This window comes from Amblyomma maculatum, chromosome 11 (genome assembly GCF_055883805.1).
Source record: "Amblyomma maculatum isolate TAMU_Amacu chromosome 11, ASM5588380v1, whole genome shotgun sequence".
Taxonomy (NCBI): Eukaryota; Metazoa; Arthropoda; class Arachnida; order Ixodida; family Ixodidae; genus Amblyomma; species Amblyomma maculatum.
The window spans coordinates 81,981,297-82,003,117 of NC_139354.1; the positions used below are offsets into that span (position 1 = coordinate 81,981,297).

The 21,821-nt window shown below is 47.0% G+C and overlaps 1 protein-coding gene across 1 annotated transcript in view; it reads right to left on the bottom strand.

Annotated features, from left to right (window-relative positions):
• The window catches only part of LOC146174267 (uncharacterized), a 65,460-nt gene extending 45,235 nt beyond the window's left edge, over positions 1-20,225 (bottom strand). The window contains exons 1-4 of the mRNA XM_084585365.1: positions 20,093-20,225; positions 14,505-14,846; positions 14,170-14,267; positions 13,729-13,864 (exon numbers count right to left, since the gene is read on the bottom strand). Coding sequence (XP_084441491.1) covers positions 13,729-13,864; positions 14,170-14,267; positions 14,505-14,846; positions 20,093-20,225 — 709 coding nt within the window. The remainder of the gene's footprint in view (positions 1-13,728; positions 13,865-14,169; positions 14,268-14,504; positions 14,847-20,092) is intronic.
• Positions 20,226-21,821: the final 1,596 nt, after the last annotated feature.

Below are 21,821 nucleotides of genomic sequence, written 5' to 3' on the forward strand. Positions count from 1 at the left end.
ATCATGGGTCGGAGGTACTCACTGTAGGCGTACTTCCATGCGGCGACAGTGCTCCCACCAGTTATATCAAGATTGTGACGTAATTCATTTGTCGTACAGCATTGTAGTTGATGACATACGGTTTCACGTTGCATACAGCACACAACTCTTAATCAAGCTTGAGTACAAGTCGCGCGAGGGATTCGAACTGACGATATATGTACTTTCATATAAGGGTGTACGCCTACTGGTCTATAGCTTTTGGTATATACAATATTCTGTAGCCAGCTAAGACAGGTTATATGACTTGCAGTCTGTAGCTTTAGAAGCATTGACATTTCTATAGATGGCTAAAGATAACTGTATGGCTACTAGTCTATAGCTTCAAGAGCAAGCACTTTTCTATAGCCAGCTAAAGCAGCTTATATGGCTATAAGTCTGTAGCTTTAGAGCCATTTAAATTTCTATAGACAGCTAAAGATAACTGTATGACAAATAGTATATAGCTTTAGGAACATACTTTTCTATAACCAGCTAAAGCAGCTTATATGACTTGTAGTCTGTAGTTTTAGAGGCATTCAAATTTCTAAGACATCTAAAGATATCGGTATTACTAATATTCTATAGCTTCAGGAGCATAAACTTTTCTATAGCTCGCTAAAACTGATTCTATGGCTTGCAGTCTAGCTTTAGAGGAGTTCAAATTTCTATAGACAGCTAAATATAATTGATTGACTAATAATCTATAGCTCCAGAAGCATAAACTTTTCTATAGCTTGCTAAAACTGATTATATGGCTTGTAGTCTGTAGCTTTAGAGCCATTCAAATTTCTATAGACAGCTAAAGACAACTGAATAACTAATAATCTATAGCTTCAGGAGCATAAACGTTTCTATAGGCTGCTAAAACTGATTCTATGGCTTGCAGTCTGTAGCTTTAGAGCCATTCAAATTTCTATAGACAGCTAAATATAACTGAATGACTAATACTCTATAGCTTCAGGAGCATAAACTTTTCTATAGCTTGCTAAAACTGATTCTGTGGCTTGCAGTCTGTAGCTTTAGAGCCATTCAAATTTGTATAGACAGCTAGACTAATAATCTATAGCTTCAGGAGCATAAACTTTTCTATAGCTTGCTAAAACTGATTCTGTGGCTTGCAGTCTGTAGCTTTAGAGGAGTTCAAATTTCTATAGACAGCTAAAGATAACTGAATGACTAATAATCTATAGCTCCAGGAGCATAAACTTTTCTATAGCTTGCTAAAACTGATTATATGGCTTGTAGTCTGTAGCTTTAGAGCCATTCAAATTTCTATAGACAGCTAAAGATAACTGAATGACTAATAATCTATAGCTTCCGGAGCATAAACGTTTCTATAGGCTGCTAAAACTGATTCTATGGCTTGCAGTCTGTCGCTTTAGAGCCATTCAAATTTCTATAGACAGCTAAATATAACTGAATGACTAATACTCTATAGCTTCAGGAGCATAAACTTTTCTATAGCTTGCTAAAACTGATTCTGTGGCTTGCAGTCTGTAGCTTTAGAGTCATTCAAAGTTTTATAGACAGCTAGACTAATAATCTATAGCTTCAGGAGCATAAACTTTTCTATAGCTTGCTAAAACTGATTCTGTGGCTTGCAGTCTGTAGCTTTAGAGGAGTTCAAATTTCTATAGACAGCTAAAGATAACTGAATGACTAATAATCTATAGCTCCAGGAGCATAAACTTTTCTATAGCTTGCTAAAACTGATTCTATGGCTTGTAGTCTGTAGCTTTAGAGCCATTCAAATTTCTATGGACAGCTAAAGATAACTGAATGACTAATAATCTATAGCTTCAGGAGCATAAACGTTTCTATAGGCTGCTAAAACTGATTCTATGGCTAGCAGTCTGTAGCTTTAGAGCCATTCAAATTTCTATAGACAGGTAAAGATAACTGAATGACCAATAATCTATAGCTCCAGGAACATAAACTTTTCTATAGCTTGCTAAAACTGATTCTATGGCTTGCAGTCTGTAGCTTTAGAGCCATTTAAATTTCTATAGACAGCTAAAGATAACTCTATGACTAAAAGTCTATAGCTTCATGGACATATGGTTTTCTATAGTTAGCTAAAGAGATTTTGTATGGTCCAGAAGCTATAGACAAAGTGCTATAGAATTTTCTATAGCTGCCTATAAATATTTCAATGGCACTTTATAGCCGACTATAAAAGTCTATAGATAGACATAGCTGATTATAAACTTTTCATTGAAGTACATAGACAATTTTTGTATGGGAAGCTCGCCCGTTCACTTACAACGGAAAACCAGTGGCAACAAAAACACCACCGTGACACCGGCGAGGCTTCTTATATGCACCTAACTCCATGGTGTGGCTCTGGGTCCGTGCTACAACCGTCGGCCTTTAAAAGTTGCTTCTACCTCGGTATCACGGTCCATACCGAGTCCTCCAGCAAACATCTCCTGTCAACTACGTAGTTGAGCCTGTTACGCCCTCTGCGGACTTGCGTCGCCGTGGACGCGAAAGAGTCCATAAGAACCGAATGAAGCCCTACTACTACGATCATTCTGTCCTCTTGGCTCCTTAAGTCGCCAGGATGTCTCCTTCTCTACCCGAGGAAACTGTAGTGTGGTAATCTTCATTATAGCCACTGGCATTCATCGCACGCTGGCGCAGTCGAGGACGAAGAAGATGGTTGCTGTCTGTGTGATTCGCTACGCCTTACACTCCGCTGTGAGTTCATCCTGAGCATCTGGATTCTCTCTGCCGACTCAATAAACACACCCCTGACTATATATATATATATTGTGAAGAGGAAGAAGTGCACAAGGAACATGCCAGTCAGTGGCATCGTGATCGCTGCGCGTGCTGGATCTGACTGTGTTCGCTGCCGCTGTGTTCCCCGCTGATCTGCTCAGTCCTGCTGATCAAGTCCTATTGATCTGCTGAATAAACCCCCCATTCTTACATTTGGTGGAACTGCAGGTCAAGATCTATCCTCTCGCCCTGGAACTCCGCAGCCGTACATTACCACCTCCTGCGATGCCTGAGGACGTCAACCACCAAGCCGTACAAGTTGGCTCGGTCATCATCTGTCCCGGCTCCTTCCGCCAGCGAGACCCCGCCATCTTCAGCGGCACTGACGACCACGATGTCGAGGACTGCCTCACATCCTATGAACGAGTGAGCATTTACAACAAATGGGACGCGGAAACAAAGTTAAGCAACGTGATTTTCTATCTCACCGGCGTAGCAAACCTATGGTTTCGAAACCATGAAGCGGACATTCCATCATGGTCCGCGTTTAAAGCCAGCTCCTCTGAAGTTTTCGGCCGACCAGCTGTGAGGAAACTCCGCGCTGAACAGCGCTTGCGTAGGCGGTCTCAGCAAGTTGACGAAAATTTCACGAGCTATATCGAGGACGTCGTCTACTTGTGCAAGCGCGTCAACCCACACATGTCAGACGCTGAGAAGATCAAGCACATTCTGCAAGGCATCGATGACGATGCCTTTCAGATGCTGTCGGCTCGAGATATTCGCACCGTCGCGGAAGTGGTCATACTGTGTCAAAGTTATGATGAACTGCGGAAACAAAGGGCCATAACTCGCGCGAACACCATGCACTCTGAGTCCCTTGCTGGCCTGACAGATGCAGGCGAACATTCTGCGCTCCTGCCACTAATTAAGAGCTTCATTCGGGAAGAAGTTGCTCGGCAGCTCTACCTTATATCCTGCCATCAAGAACCTTCCTCACACCTAGCTCCCTGTTTGCGCCACATTATTCAAGAACAAGTAGCTGAATCTCTTCATCCAGCCCCTCAATCCATGCATGTTACAGCGCCGTTAACATATGCGGCTGTTGCGGCCCGACCGCCACCTACATATGCTCCACCGCCACCTGCATACGTTCAGCCGCCTCCTGTGCCTGTGCGAGAACCTTCGCAGTTTATGCGATCGGCTCCAAGACCACGTAATCCCTGGCGGAAGACAGATAACCGGCCACTTTGTTACACTTGCGAGCTTGCCGGACACATTTCTCGTTATTGCCGCAACCGTCTCCCGGTGTCGGCACCTACTCATGGTTCTGCATACTGGTCTCCGACGCCTCAGTATTCCACGCCTACTGAGCCTCCAGCCCACCCTCATTTCTCCCCAGACCGCTCAGCCATGTCCGACCGCCGTTAACCGTCGCCGCGACGCCGCTCTATCTCTCCGATGCGACGTCGACAGAACGCTTCACATGAGCAAAACTAGAGGCCGCAGTTCCTGAGGCGATAACTGCGACCCAGTCGAACTTCTAAAGTCCTCATCTGTCGCCAACAAACCTAATTGAAGTTTTCGTCGAGGGTGTTGCTGTCATGGCTCTTATTGATACTGGTGCTGCGATTTCGATAATGGACGCAAAACTATGTCGCACTTTAAAAAAAAGTGAAGACGCCAATTGCGGGACGTTCGTTGCGAACGGCCAGCGCTCAGCCTATCAAGCCTTTAGCAGCGTGCACCGATCGAGTAGTTATCCAGAATTCCCTTTATACGATTGAGTTCGTCGTGCTGCCAAGTTGCTCGCACGCTGTAATTTTAGGCTTGGATTTCCTGTCGCGTCATGCTGCTATTATCGATTGTGCTCGAGCTTAAGTGGGGTTGTCGACTGTGCCCGATGAATTACCAGACGCTGATCAATCAAATTCCGGTGCTAAAGCCGTCGTCGCCGAAGATATCGACCTTCCTCCCTGCTCTTCAGTGCTTGTTCGTGTCGCTTGTGCATCTATTAGCGATGACACCGTTCTCTTCACACCAGCCCATGCTTTCCTGCGCCGCACGTGCCTTCCATTCCCCCACGCAGTGCTCGCTATTTCCGCTGGTCTTTCCATGTTATGGGTCTCTAACCCATTTACCGCCCCTACTGCTTTGCGCCATGGCGAATGCCTCGGCAGTATCCAGCCAATCGCATCTCTTTTGATCTCTGAGGAACCTGACGACGCGCCGCACTGTGCCGTGACTGCGCTCAGCCCCCCTTCACCTGCGCCCGCTCCCCCCTCTACATTCTTGTTCCTCCGTTCCATCGATGCCGATCTTCCTCCAGAGCAGCGCACTCAGCTTTTGAACTCACTACATCACTTTCGCTCCTCCTTCGACTCTCATCAAAGTTCTTTGAGTCAAACTTCTACAGTCACTCATCGCATCGACACCGGCGCCCACGCACCACTACGGCAGCGCCCCTATCGTGTGTCTGCAATCCAACGCCAGGCTATTCAAGAGCAAGTCGACCTAATGATCCAGAATGGCGTGATTCAGCCCTCAAGCAGCCCTTGGGCCTCACCTGTTGTCCTTGTAAAAACGAAAGATGGTTCTATCCGCTTCTGTGTCGATTATCGCCGCCTTAATAATATTACGCGAAAGGACGTCTATCCTTTCCCACGCATCGACGACGCTCTCGATTGTTTGCAAGGTGCCGAACTCTTTTATTCCCTATATTTACGTTCCGGGCACTGGCAAGTCCCCTTGGAAGCGGCTGATCGCACCAAAACTGCCTTTGTAACTCCCGACGGCTTGTACGAATTCACAGTTATGTCGTTTGGTCTTTGTAATGCTCCGGCAACATTTGAGCGGATGATGGACACCATTTTGCGTGGCCTAAAGTAGAAGACATGCCTCTGCTACCTCGATGACGTTGTCGTCTTTTCTCGTGACTTTGACACACACCTCTACCGTCGGAAGCACGTTTTGACCTGCCTATCTGATGCCGGACTGCAGCTGAATTGGAAAAAATGACGTTTTGCCGCCCGCCAGCTCACCATTCTCGGCCACGTTGTTTCCAAAGAAGGTGTATCTCCAGACCCTGCCAAACTTTGTGCCGTAACAGCCTTTCCCAAAGCGACTTCCATCAAAGATCTACGTAGCTTCCTCGGGCTGTGCTCTTACTTTCGCCGCTTTATTAGGAATTTTGCTTCTATTGCTGCTCCCTTGACAGAATTTCGGTCCGGTAGTTCCGACCTTTCGTCGTGGTCACCAGCGTGCGACGATGCCTTCAATGCTTTACGACTTATCCTCACGGCACCGCCTGTCCTATGTCACTTCGACCCCACAGCGCCTACTAAGGTCCACACAGACGCCAGTGGTATTGGTCTCGGCGCTGTGCTCGCTCAGCACAAGGCAGGTTACACTGAATACGTGGTCGCCTATGCTAGCCGTACACTCACGAAGGCTGAATCCAATTACTCTGTCACTGAAAAAGAATGCTTAGCGATTATTTGGGCTCTTACTAAATTCCGCCCTTACCTCTATGGTCGCCCTTTTGACGTAGTGACAGACCACCATGCGCTTTGCTGCTTTTCCTCACTGAAAGACCCGTTCGGCAGACTGGCAAGATGGGCTCTTCGCCTTCAGGAATATTATGTCCGTGTTGTTTACCGCTCTGGCCGCAAACATCACGACGCCGATGCACTTTCCCGCTGCCCCCTTACAGCTGAGGTCACGAGCCTTTCCCCTTCCGAAGATTCCCCGCCATCGCTTCACATCAATGACATGATGTCAGCGCAGCGGCAAGATCCTTGGATAAACTCCATCCTCGATTTTATCTCCAATCCTCCATCGCGTGCTCGATTTTATCTCCATCGCGTGCTCTCCGTCGCCATGCTTCCCACTTCGCCATTCGTGATAACATCCTCTACCGCCGCAACTACTGGGCAGATGGCCGCAAGTGGTTGCTAGTTATTCCCCGGCAGCTACGTTCGCAAATTTGTGACTATTTCCACGCTGACCCACAATCCGGTCACGCGGGCGTCTTCAAGACATACACTCGTCTTCGGCTGCGTTACTACTGGCGGGGTATCTACACCTTTGTACTCAAGTACGTTCGATCATGCCTCACCTGTCAACGTCGCAAGCCATCTCCTCAACGTGATGCTGGAGAGTTGCTGCCGTTACCCAGCCCACCACGCCCTTTCGACCGTGTCGGCATTGATCTGTACGGGCCGCTTCCCTACACTGCGGCCGGCAACCGCTGGGCTTTCGTAGCCGTTGATCATCTGACGAGGTACGCAGAAACCGCCGCACTTCCATCTGGCACAGCGTCAGAAGTAGCTTCCTTCATTTTGCAGCAATTTGTTCTTCGCCAAGGCGCACCTCGAGAGCTGCTCAGCGACAGAGGACGCGTTTTCTTGAGTGACGTTGTGAAAGCCTTGCTCACCAAGTGCAACATTATTCATAGAACCACCTCCGCCTATCATCCCCAGACTAACGGCCTCACTGAGCGTTTCAATCGTACCATTGGCGACATGCTCTCTATGTACGTCTCCTCCAACCACTCAAACTGGGACCTCGTCCTTCCGTATGTCACGTACGCATACAATACCGCAACGCAGTCTACTACTGGCTTCTCTCCTTTTTTTCTCCTCTACGGCTGTCACCCATCTGCTACAATCGACACCATACTGCCGTATCAGCCAGACATATCAGAGTATACACCTGCGTCTCAAGCAGCCCAGCATGCGGAAGACTGTCGACAAATCGCCCGCGCATTCACAGCTAACACCCAGTGCCGCCATAAATCCAACCATGACAGCCAACACTCGACACCGCACTTCTCGTCTGGCGCTCTTGTGTGGCTATGGATACCTTCCAATGCCCCTGGACTGTCTGCAAAATTTCTTGCTAAATACCATGGCCCATACCGTGTTCTGGAGCGCACCTCTCCGGTTAATTATGTGATGGAATCTGTTACGCCGTCCCATGATCTACGCCGGCGCGGACGTGAGATTGTTCACGTCCAGCGCCTCAAACACTATTACGACCCTGCCGTCTTGCTCACGCCGTAAGTCGCCAGGATGTCTCCTCTTCGTCCCGCGGGTAATTGTGAAGAGGAAGAAGTGCACAAGGAACATGCCAGTCAGCGGCATCGTGATCGCTGCGCGTGCTGGATCTGACTGTATGCGCTGCCGCTGTGTTCGCCGCTGATCTGCTCAGTCCTGCGGATCAAGTCCTATTGATCTGCTGAATAAGTCCCCCATCCTTACATTATATATATATATATATATATATATATAGATATATATATTGCCAGGGAGCGCCTCCGATGTCTCCGAGTGCTTGTCCACAGAAACCGTGCCACCGCCCACATCCCTCGACACCCTCGATATTAGCTCAGAGCTATCGGTGAGCCAGCGTGAACAGCTGTTTTCATTGTTACTCGAATTCAGAGTGTTTTGCATCGTCGTCAAAAGTGCATCAGACTCCCATTGCCAAGCACCAGATCGTGACGTTCGATGATTTGCGCCCAATTCACCAGCACCCCTACCGCGTCTCTTCGACCGAGCGCGAAGTTATTAAGTCACAAGTTAAACAAATGCTCGAAGATCATGTTATCCAGCCTTCAAATAGCCCATGGTCCTCCCCAGTCGTTCTAGTTAAAAAGAAAGACGGCATGTTACGTTTTTGCGTCGATTACCGCAAGCTGAACGCCGTAACCAAGAAGGATGTTTACCCCTTGCCGCGGATTGACGACTCTCTCGACCGCCTTCGGCGTGCGAAGTACTTTTCGTCAATCGATCTGAAAAGTGGCTACTGGCAGATTGAGGTAGATGAGCGAGATCGTGAAAAAACGGCCTTTTTCACACCCGACGGACTTTACGAATTTAAAGTTCTACCTTTCGGACTTTGTTCCGCACCGGCCACATATCAGCGGATTATGGACACTGTCCTCGCCGGGCTTAAATGGCAGTGTTGCCTAGTCTACCTAGATGACGTGGTGGTCTTTGCAGAATCGTTTTCACAGCATCTTAATCGCCTGCGGTCAGTACTCGAAGCCCTTCGATCCGCTAAATTGACACTTAAGCCACAGAAATGTTACTTTGGCTACCAAGAGCTTAAATTCCTCGGTCATGTCGTAAGCGCTTCCGGCGTGAAGCCCGACCCTGACAAGCTTACTGCTGTTGCGGAATTTCCGATTCCGCGTGACAAGAAAGCTGTTCGCAGATTTCTCGGCTTGTGCAGTTATTACCGCCGTTTTATCGATAACTTCGCTGATCTTACTGAACCGCTGACTCGGCTCACCCGGGGAGACACCCCTTTTGTTTGGAGTCACGAGCAAGAAGCTGCTTTTACCGAGTTGCGTCTCCGTCTCCAATCGCCGCCTATTCTAGCCCATTTCGATGAGCACGGTGAGACAGAAATCCACACTGACGCCAGTAACATTGGCCTTGGGGCGGTTCTCGTGCAGCGTCAAGAGGGTGTGGAACGAGTCGTCGCCTATGCCAGCCGTGCTTTATCCCGCGCGTAGATGAACTATTCAACTACTGGGAAGGAATGCCTTGTTATTATTTGGGCTGCTGCAACATTTCGCCCCTACCTTTATGGTGGCCCATTTAAAGTGGTCACTGACCACCATTCCTTGTATTGGCTGGCCAACCTACGTGACCCATGCGGCCGCCAGGTGCGATGGAGCCTTCGCCTACAAGAGTTTGACCTCGCTATAGTCTATAAGTCCGGACATAAGCATGAAGATGCTGACGCGCTCTCTCGTGCGCCCGTCGAGCTCGCTTCACCACACACGAGTGACTCTGGCAGTTTTCTTGGAGCTGTTGATGCTTCAGATATGTCACATCAGCAGCGTGATGATCCAGAGTTACGAGCACTGATCGATTATTTAGAATGTCAGCCAGCCACAATACCTAAGTGCTTTTCTCGGAGCCTCTCAACTTTCTGCTTGAGAAGTGGTGTACTCTATAAGCACAGCTCTAGATCCGATTCGAGAACCTACCTCCTCGTGGTACCCGCAGCTCTGCGAGAGGAAATCCTTTCCGCGTGCCACGATGAACCAACTTCTGGCCACTTGGGCTATACTCGCGCACCTGCTAGAATACGAAAGACATTCTACTGGCCCAACCTTGCCACTGTCGTTAAGCGCTATGTTAACAGCTGTCGGCAATGTCAGCGTCGGAAGGTTCCGCAATCAAAGCCTGCAGGCCTTCTCGTGCCCATAATACCACCACGCGCACCGTTTGATCAAGTCGGCATGGACCTATTCGGTCCTTTCCCTCGATCCTCCGGGGGCAACCGCTGGATAATCATCGCCACAGACTACCTGACTCGATATGCTGAGACCAAAGCGTTACCTAGTGGTACAGCATCGGAGGTTGCCCATTTCTTTGTACAGCAGGTCATGCTGCGGCACGGTGCTCCGACCTGTATTATTACTGACAGAGGGACTGCCTTTACTTCACAAATGATGGCCGAAGTTTTTCATCTCAGCGGTACGGCGCATCGAAAAGCTACTGCTAACCATCCGCAGACCAACGGACTTACGGAAAGGCTTAATAAGACCATTGCGGACATGCTGGCGATGTATGTCGACGCCCAGCACAAGACTTGGGATGCTATCCTACCATATGTGACATTCGCGTACAATACGGAAGTCCAAGAGACGACACGCTTCACGCCGTTTCGCCTAGTTTACGGCAGGGAGGTTCGGACGATGCTGGACGCAATGCTCCCTTGCGAAACAGATAAAGAGCTTTCTACCGACACCGAACACTTTGCCCAAGATGCTGAGCAAGCACGCCAACTAGCACGCGTCCACATCGCCCAGCAACAGGACAAGGATTCACGCCGGTACAGCCTCCGCCACAAACAAGCTTCCTACAACACCGGGGACCAGGTGTGGGTGTGGACTCCTGTTCGACGCCGTGGCCTATCAGAAAAGCTGATTTGCCGTTACTTCGGACCATATAAAGTCTTGTGGCGCCTCAGCGACGTTAACTATGAGGTCGTCCCAGATGGCCCAGAGCAGAGAGGCCGTCGGCTACCTCGTCCAGAGACAGTTCATGTCCTATGCATGAAGCCGTATTTTACGCGGTAACTGAAAGACGGCGTCTGCAAACTTTTTTTTTCGTTTGCTTTTGTCCACCTGTGTGCACGTGGGCCGTGCGCGTCATGCTTAAGGAGGGAGGAATGCCAGGGGGCGCTCGGAGCGAAAGACGAAGTGGCGCTCGGGAAAAAAGGACGAAGTGAATCGGCTCCGGACTAGAAGGACGTACCTAAAGCTAGGACCGTGTAGTTCCACCTGCACCGGCTCTGATAACCTAGCCCTAGTCGCCAATATCGTGACAATATATATATATATATATATATATTCAGAAGAAACTAGATTACAGGAAGCGTCCTATATTTATATGTTGTCGCTTACTATCAGTACTAATAACAGTGACAACCACATAATAACGCAACTCTAAAATAGGCAACACTCATGCAGTCACACTTGTGTCATCAGGCAGATTAGAACTGCAAAAAATAACATACTACAAAATAACAACATATATAGTACCAGGTGACACGATATCATCGAGGATTCTTGGAGCCCACGCGTGCGCAAAACTGCATCACCAATCATGGAAATAGTAAGCGTACCATGGCACGTGGCTAAGCTGCGGACAATGAGGGGATAACGTTCATCATCATCATCATCATCAGCCTGACTATACCCACTGCAGAACGAATGCCTCTTCCATATTTCTCCACTTAATCCGGTTCTGTGCTAGCTGCATCCACTTGACCCCTGCGAACTTCTTAACCTCCTCCGCCCACCTAACTTTCTGCCGCCCTCTGCTACGCTTTGCTTCCCTTGGAATCCAGTTTGTTACCCTAAGTGACCATCGGTTATCCTCTCTTCGCACTACATGTACTGCCCACGCCCATTTCTTCTTAATTTCCACTAGAATGTCGGTAACTTGAGTTATTTCTCTGACCCACTCTGCACGCTTCCTATCTGTTAATGTTACCCCTACCATTTTTCTTTCCATAGCCCTCTGCGTTGTCCTCAACTTAAGTAGAACTCTCTTGGTTAGCCTCCACGTTTCAGCCCCATAGGTGAGTACAGGTAAGATGAAAATGTTGTATACGTTCCTCTCGAGCAATACCGGTATGCTGCTAGTCATATTCTGCGAGTGCTTGCCAAGTGCGCTTCATCCCAATCTTATTATTCTTGTTATTTCCTTTTCATGGTCCGGATCTGCGGTAACTACTTGTCCTAAGCAGAAATATTCGCCTACTACTTCCAGTACTTCACTACCCAATGTAAACTGCTGTTCCTTCCCGAGGCTGTTCAACATTACCTTAGTCTTCTGCATATTGATTTCCAAGCCAACCTTTCTACTTTTCCTGTCTAGGTCATCAATCATTATTTGCAGTTCATCATCCGAGTTGCTTAGCAAAGCTATGTCATCAGCAAATTGCAGATTACTGAGGTATTCTCCATCTATGCTTATCCCTAACTGCTCCCATTCCAAGTCTCTGAATACTATTCTAAGCAAGCTGTGAATAGTACTGGGGATATTGTGTCTCTTTGCCCAACACCTTTCTTTATTGGAATTTTGTTACTTTCTTTATGCAGAACTATGGTTGCTGTGCAGCCACTATATACATATCTTCCAGTCCTTTCACGTACGGCTCCTCTACCCCCTGATTTCGCAATGCCTGCATCACCGCCTAGGTTTCAACTGAGCCAAATGCTTTTTAGTAATCAATGATTGCTATGAATAAGGGCTGGTTATATTCCGAGCATTTTTCTATCACCTGATTCATGGTATGGATATGATCGACAGTAGAATACCGTTTCCGAAAACCTGCGTGATTCTTTGCTTGATTGCAGTCTAAGGTTGTCATGATTCTATTAGCGATTATCTTAGTAAATACCTCATACGTAACAAAAAATGAGCTGCTTGGTCTGTCATTTTTAAGCCCCTTACAGTCCCCTTTCTTATGAATGAGGATAATGTTTCCATTCTTCCATGGTTCCGGTACCGTCGATGACACCTGGCACCACGCATACAGGGTGGCCAGTTTTTCTAGCACGATATCCCCCCTGTCCTTCAGCAAATCTGTAGTTATCTGATTCTCTCCAGTTTATTTCCCCATTTTCATAGTTTCTAATGCTTTCTTGACCTCGTCCTTCGTCACTGGTAGAACGTCTGACTGTTTTTCCCTACCGCCAATCTCGTTGCGGTCTTGACTATTTTGGCTACTGTAGAGATCTGTATAGAGCTCCTCGGCTACTTTGACTATCTTGCCCATATTCGTGATGACGTTGCCCGCCTTGTCCCTTATTGCATAACATCTAGTTTTTGCCTATGCCCAATTTCTTCTTAACCGCTTTAAGGCTTCTCCCGTTCTTTACAGCAGGCTCAATTTTCTCCATGTTACACTTCCTTATATCGGCCACCTTGCGCTTATTGATTAGCTTTGATATCTCGGCCAATTCGATCCTGTCTGCTGGATTGGAAGCATTCATACTCTGGCGTTTCTTAACCAAATCTTTCGTATCCTTAGACAGCTTACCGGTATCCTCTCCAACTATCAATAACACGGAAAGTTTAGATAGTTGGTACATATTTTTAAGAAATAACAGCGCGGAGACGAAGGACAAGGAAGAAGACAACACCTGCGCTGACTATCAACTGCAGTTTATTAGAAAGAAACACGCAAAATATACTCTTTTCACAACCAATAACGCATGTGCGACACCAATCGTCAAACAGATACCTCAGTCTTTTGAATCAAGATAGATTAGTTCACAGTCATGAACAGATACAGAAGGGGTGCTTACACAGGAGTCAAGATTTTTATGAATATGAAAGGTTTCACTGATTTCCCTTGTTAGTTTATCTGTGTGTTTGTCCAGAATTTTTGTTTCATTAAAAAGGGGAACACATGAATTTTTAGAACAATTCAGTTGGTTGTTAAGCGGACAGTTGCTGTAATGCAGAGCAAGATTTGAGGATGGGGCGCCCTTCAATGAAGTGTTGTGGTCACGTAAGCGGGTATTTAAGCACCTTCCCGTTTGACCTATGTAGGTCTTCCCGCATGTAAAAGGCACTTCATACACAACTCCTTCTGCGCAACCGACAAACCTCAAGTCATGCTTTATCTGGCATCCTCTTTTCATTTTTTTTGTTTCTTTTCATCTTCCCTAGATTTTGCTTCAACCATGGCGCATATTTTTCCCAGTTTTCTGGGGGCAGAAAAAAGAACATCTACTTCATATCTGCTACCTACTTGCTTCAAACGGTGAGACATTTGGTGAATATACGGCAGGACTGCAATTTTATTTCTCTGTTTTTGGGAATGCTGAGGTGATTCTTGTCTACCGCACGATTTCATCCTTTTTAGTATCTTGCTGCATGCAAGAACTATGGTATCATCCGGAAACCCCGCTTTTCTTAGTCTTTGAACCTTTCGATTAAAACTGTCACTGATAGCATGTACACATGACTTATAAATGGCGGCACCTAAACAAGAAACAGCTATACCACATTTTACAATCTTGGAATGCGCGGAATAATAACTAAGTAAAGGCTTTTCAGATCTCTGCAGAAAAGACCAGCACACATGATCCGGTTTCATTTCCACTCTAATATCTAAAAATTGCAGCTCATTCCCATTAGGCTTTTCAAAGGTGAACGTAAGGCCGTGTCCACTGTACTCAAAGACCTTTAACACGTCAATGAGCTGCCTATTGAAGTCACCGGGATCCACAAAAACAAGGTAATCATCGACGTACCTGAAGATGCGTTTTGTTTTGACCGACAGGTTACTTACAATGGCTTTATCTACATAGCTAAGAAAGATGTTGCTTAGTACCGGAGCCACCTTTGAGCCAATGCATACCCCCTTTTTCTGAGTATACAGTCTTCCTTCCCATTCAACAAAGGTGGACTCAAGGTAAAACGACACAAGTTCCAAAAAAGCCCCCACAGAAATTCCGCATTTTGAAATGAATTCTTCTTCATCGTTATCATCGTGTATACATTTGCTAACAAACTGAAGTAGGCTATTGTGCGGGAAGGCATAAAACAAGTCCTGAACGTCTATTCTGAACACACTACACAAACCGGGATTATGAGACTTCAAATAATCAACAACACCCAGAGAATTATACACTAGGAACGGATCGTCAATGGTGAGAGAACCAAGATTTTTCTGTAAAAAACTCGAAACTTTGTACTGCCAAGTAGCGCGTTCAGTAACAATGCAGCGAAAAGGAAAATCAGGCTTGTGTGTTTTCACCGAAAAAAATACATCCAAACAGACCTCTTTTGCATTCTTAACTGAAGACTGAGGTGCAGCTAGATTCATTTCCCCCAGCAACCGCAACGCTTCACGCTTTTTCTGTTTTACATTGACAGGCAATTGTTTAAAGTTCTTTGCAATAGCTTTACTAGCTTTTCCCGTCAAGAGGAGTGGCCTAGGTGCGTGGTAGAATGTGTTGAAGCTCTTAAAAAGACTCGGGGCGTAACTATGAAAAATGGTAGCTTTGCACCATTGGTTAATTTTCTGCATTCCGAAAAATTAAGGGTGACTGTTTCTGACAAAGAGGGGTATTTTGTTATTTGCCCGGAAATTTTGCTCAAGGAAAAAGCTAGTAAAGCTATTGCAAAGAACTTTAAACAATTGCCTGTCAATGTAAAACAGAAAAAGCGTGAAGCGTTGCGGTTGCTGGGGGAAATGAATCTAGCTGCACCTCAGTATTCAGTTAAGAATGCAAAAGAGGTCTGTTTGGATGTATTTGTTTCGGTGAAAACACACAAGCCTGATTTTCCTTTTCGCTGCATTGTTACTGAACGCGCTACTTGGCAGTACAAAGTTCCGAGTTTTTTACAGCAAAATCTTGGTTCTCTCACCATTGACGATCCGTTCCTAGTGTATAATTCTCTGGGTGTTGTTGATTATTTGAAGTCTCATAATCCCGGTTTGTGTAGTGTGTTCAGAATAGACGTTCAGGACTTGTTTTATGCCTTCCCGCACAATAGCCTACTTCAGTTTGTTAGCAAATGTATACACGATGATAACGATGAAGAAGAATTCATTTCAAAATGCGGAATTTCTGTGGGGGCTTTTTTGGAACTTGTGTCGTTTTACCTTGGGTCCACCTTTGTTGAATGGGAAGGAAGACTGTATACTCAGAAAAAGGGGGTATGCATTGGCTCAAAGGTGGCTCCGGTACTAAGCAACATCTTTCTTAGCTATGTAGATAAAGCCATTGTAAGTAACCTGTCGGTCAAAACAAAACGCATCTTCAGGTACGTCGATGATTACCTTGTTTTTGTGGATCCCGGTGACTTCAATAGGCAGCTCATTGACGTGTTAAAGGTCTTTGAGTACAGTGGACACGGCCTTACGTTCACCTTTGAAAAGCCTAATGGGAATGAGCTGCAATTTTTAGATATTAGAGTGGAAATGAAACCGGATCATGTGTGCTGGTCTTTTCTGCAGAGATCTGAAAAGCCTTTACTTAGTTATTATTCCGCGCATTCCAAGATTGTAAAATGTGGTATAGCTGTTTCTTGTTTAGGTGCCGCCATTTATAAGTCATGTGTACATGCTATCAGTGACAGTTTTAATCGAAAGGTTCAAAGACTAAGAAAAGCGGGGTTTCCGGATGATACCATAGTTCTTGCATGCAGCAAGATACTAAAAAGGATGAAATCGTGCGGTAGACAAGAATCACCTCAGCATTCCCAAAAACAGAGAAATAAAGTTGCAGTCCTGCCGTATATTCACCAAATGTCTCACCGTTTGAAGCAAGTAGGTAGAAGATATGAAGTAGATGTTCTTTTTTCTGCCCCCAGAAAACTGGGAAAAATATGCGCCATGGTTGAAGCAAAATCTAGGGAAGATGAAAAGAAACAAAAAAAATGAAAAGAGGATGCCAGATAAAGCATGACTTGAGGTTTGTCGGTTGCGCAGAAGGAGTTGTGTATGAAGTGCCTTTTACATGCGGGAAGACCTACATAGGTCAAACGGGAAGGTGCTTAAATACCCGCTTACGTGACCACAACACTTCATTGAAGGGCGCCCCATCCTCAAATCTTGCTCTGCATTACAGCAACTGTCCGCTTAACAACCAACTGAATTGTTCTAAAAATTCATGTGTTCCCCTTTTTAATGAAACAAAAATTCTGGACAAACACACAGATAAACTAACAAGGGAAATCAGTGAAACCTTTCATATTCATAAAAATCTTGACTCCTGTGTAAGCACCCCTTCTGTATCTGTTCATGACTGTGAACTAATCTATCTTGATTCAAAAGACTGAGGTATCTGTTTGACGATTGGTGTCGCACATGCGTTATTGGTTGTGAAAAGAGTATATTTTGCGTGTTTCTTTCTAATAAACTGCAGTTGATAGTCAGCGCAGGTGTTGTCTTCTTCCTTGTCCTTTGTCTCCGCGCTGTTATTCCTTAAAAATCTCCAACTATCCCACCGCCTACTTCTACCACACACTCAGTAATGATATCTCTGAAATTATTGTTCATTGCTTCTAGGGTAATGTCGCCATCCTCAGTTAGAGCTGTATATCTATTCTGTAGCGAGATCCTGAGCTCTTCTGCCCTCCCCCTCACCGCTAATTCCTTGATGGGTGTCTTTCTAATCTGTTGCGTTCCTTCTTCAGATTTAGGCTAATTTGGGACCTCACCATCCTGTGGTCACTGCATCGCACTTTCCCGATTACCTCTACATCTTGCATAATGGCGGTGGTTGAACACATTATGAAGTCAATTTCATTTTTAGTCTCCCCGTTAGGACTTTTCCATGTCCATTTCCGGTTCTTCCATTTGCTGAAGAAGGTATTCATGATTCTTAAGTTATTGTGCTCTGCAAACTCAACGTGTAACTCTCCCCCGCTATTCCTAGAACCAATGCCACAGTCACCTACTGCCTGGTCTCCTGCCTGCGTTTTTCCTACCTTGGCATTGAAGTCGCCCATTAGTAAAGTATACTGCATCTTCAATTCCCGCATTGCCGATTCTGCATCTTCGTAGAAGCTTTCAACTGCCTGGTCATGATAACTACACGTAGGTACATAGGCCTGTATAACCATAAGTTTATACTGCTTATTAAGCTTAAGTACGATGTCTGCCACCCTCTCATTAATACTGTAGAATTCATTATATTACCCGCTGTATACTTATTGACAAGGAAACATACTCGTAGTTGTCGCCTCTCTGGTAAACCTCGATAACACTGTACATGCCCATCCTTCAGTAGAGTATATACCTCATTCGGCCTCCTAACCTCACTAAGGTCAATGACATCCCATTTCATACCCTCTAGTTTCTCTAACAGCACTGCTAAACTAGCTTCACTAGCTAGGGCTCTAGCGTGAGTGCAGTGCATCACTATATTTATCTCTAGGATCACATTACGTACGCATTAAAAAAATAATAAAAAATAAAAAGAGTAAGGAAGGATAAGGATGCCAGACATCTCCCTGCTAATCTTTCGAAGTTGAAGAAATACTTCTATTTATATAGAGAGCTTAGCTGTACTATGCTTTGGTTAATACCTGATGCCAGTCCTAAAGTTGTGAATTAAGGATGCCTATCTGATTCTCGGTCATAGAGTGATCGCATTTTTGTTAATCTGATCGAATAATTGGAATCTGGATTCGCCATCAGAATGAACGCCATCAGAATGAATTCCTTGCCTTGCCATCTGAACCTGACCTTTTTTTCAAAATTATATAGTGATGCATTGTACTCTCAAACACCTGAATGAAGTTCAGGTGTTAGAACTGGGGCACGCAGGCTGTGTACCTGCCGTGTTCCGGACTGTCCCGAGGATGTTGTTGAATCGTCAAAGACGTCCCCGCAGGCTGATAGTCCTCTCCAGAAGTGTTCATAGAGGCCAACGATGATAGTTGCCCGGCCTGGCGTCTGCTCTGTCCAACGGCTGACGGGTCCAGAATCAATACCCCGCCCCTCCAGCAAGTGCCACGAAGTAGTGAAAGGTAAAACTAATCTATTCACGGGGATTAGGAGGTCCGCCATCCTACACAGCTCCAGATTCAACGACCAACTCAAGGTCGTCCAGAAAGCCCTCGAGGAGGCGAAGAGACCAGATCTCGACTTTCCTAAGTGTGAAACCTGGGCCCGGTGGCGTTGAACTCTTCCGGATACTAAATAAAGGTTTCACTCACACTAAGAGACTGCCTGCGTGGCTCCACCCTTCCACCCTTCCACCCCTTTATCTTTATTCCACTGCTTGAGAGCGCAACGTACCATTCGATAGGTTTCTGTCGGAGGGGTGGGATATATATATATATATATATATATATAGGGCGTTCCAAGGAGCGGCCGTGTTTCTGCTTGTTCTCCTTCACAATATATATATATATATATATATATATATATATATATATATATATATATATATAATATATTGTGAAGGAGAACAAGCAGAAACACGGCCGCTCCTTGGAACGCCCTGCTTTATTCTATCTTCATCTTCGTCACCTTTGCTCCTGCACTGTTCACTTCGTCGTCGCCTAGTACATTACACTCGGCCACAACTGCGCTCGTCCCTAAATGGAGCACCACGGCATCGCAGACATCTAATCTGCTGCACATGGCGTTTTTCTTGGGCGCTGTCTTCCTGTGTAGCCATGATAATATTCGCACCAATAATATTTGCTTATTGTCGGTTTCACCGATTGGCGCGTTGCTCTCTATGCGGGACTCTTTGGGCTGTTGCCGCTTGGGCCTTCTGCCGAGGCCTTGATGACAGTCATGCTCTTGAACGTTTCTCCAATGCCAGTTATTTGCTGTTGACTTGCTCTCCTTGCGCGGTATTCGATGCTTTTCCCTGATCTGTTACTGTCATCGCGAGGCATCCGCAGTGGTGACAAAAATTGAAGAAGCTTCACCACAATACTTCTTGGTGCTGCCATCGTTTCCACCGGAAGCATCGTGCCGTGCACAGCTTCTCTAAATACGCCGGTAGGTATGGTTCCTACCTTCCCGACGAACTCGCGACGTTTCTGTGCGGAATTCGCATCTCGCACACTGACATTGGCCGCAGTGAGGCCCTTTTTCCCTGGAAATACTTCACATTCAACTTCCTGCCCTTTCCGGATGCGGCGGAGTTTACGGGAGTGTTGTAACGCGTTGCGGTGGACAAAAATGTCCTCGCCAGTGTCAGTTCGGTTGATGAAGCCATAGCCACCTACCAAGTTAAACCATTTCACAGTCCCACTCAGGCGCTCTCGGGAAACAGAGGCTTTCTTTTGATGTTGCACCGCTTGTTGTTGGTGTTGCATACGGTTAACCTCACTTTTAGGGTGCTCGTCCACGGGCAGGCTAGAGGCGGTACGGCACGAGCGGAGCTGCACATTACCGTTTTCTATGGACAGAGCCACGTCCCCGGACATGAGGTAGTCTGCGTCCAAGATGCGGTCAGCAGGCATGTCCGCAAACACCGGGACGCCCACCAGGACCTTACTGCCAGCCTGAGACCGGATGCAGATATCGACTGCACCGACGGGAACAGCGCTTCCCCCCAAACCTTGCAGAGGAGACGAGGTCCATTGACTCATCGGGCCCGGTGCACGACGTTGAAGCAATGCCGTTCGCTGAGCGCCGGTGTCAACCAGAGCGGTCAACTCGCCGATGCCGTCAACATGAATCGATAGAAAGGGAAGAGGGTGGTTCTGGAATCGTATGCGTGGGTGGGCAGCATGAGGACAATCCTTGTACATGTGGCCCTGTTGTCCGCACGAAAAGCAACCGTGGCGTTGCTCTGGGGCTGCGGCAGATGTCCCGGCGGCAGCAAGGATCCCGCGACGACTGGCGGTGTCGTGCAAGGAGGCCGCTCGGTAGACAAAGACGGAAAGGCTGTCAGTGTCCAGTGTAGACATAATCGATGCGTGGGTTGCAACGTGAAGCACGTCGACAATGTACTGTTTGGCTGTAGATGCGGGCCACTCGATGTTGCAGGCCTGAAGAAGTCGGACCATATCATAAATGTAAAGTGCGACATCTTCACCTGAAGCCGGGCGCCATGCTCTCATCGTCGTGAGTTTGGCGTCGTGCGCACTGGCCAGGGGTGTAAACGCGGCAAGAAGAGCGGAGGCCCAGGCCATCTAAGTGGTGTAGCAGCGGCCTTCGTACTGGTCCCAGGCGCGGGCGGCACCACGGAGATAGTCCTCCGCGACAGCGAGCGTGGTGGCTGGAGACCAGGCGGAACGCCGGGCAGCAGCGTCGACAAGTTCAACCCGTGCTTCGGCGTCATCAGAGAAGCCACGAAACTCCGGAAGTGGTACCGGTGGTACTGGGCACCCGGAGGACATCGAGACGCGGCCAAGTGCTGCGGCGAAAGTGGCGGATACCTCCCGGAGGGTAAAGAGCACTTCGGGAAGGAGGGCTGCCAGAGCCGAATCCGCCGAGGAGGCATGGACGCCGTTCTCGAATGGAATTGGGGTCCCAGGCGCCGAGTGAGCCAGCCGTGCGACTGCCCGGCCGCTTCGAAGGAGGAGCGGCGGGTCGTGGAGGTCCGGGTCGGGCCCGACGTTCGTCGACAGCGCCATTGTGAAGGAGAACAAGCAGAAACACCGCCGCTCCTTGGAACGCCCTGCTTTATTCTACCTTCATCGTCCTCTCCTTTCCTCCTGCACTGTTCACTTCGTCGTCGCCTAGTACATTGCAATATATATATATATATGTATATATATATATATATATATATATATATATATATATATATATATATATGTATGTATGTATTACGGGTATTACGGGGGTCTCGGTTCTGGCAGTCGTGAAGCCATAGGTAGCGTAAGAGGGTTCTAGCACAGCTTTCGCCCTCGCTATTGATCACGTTCTACGGGACGCTGGCGGTACACAGGACGTTCCACGTCCCCTGCTATAGTTGAGGGTGGCGCTTGTGAACACTCTCAAGGTGCGCATACAGACAAGAGACAGAGAGAAAACTTTTAATGAGCATAATAATTAGTGAGAATTCGCAGGAGCTGGTTGGTCGGCGCCCCTAGTCCAGGGCTCCGCTG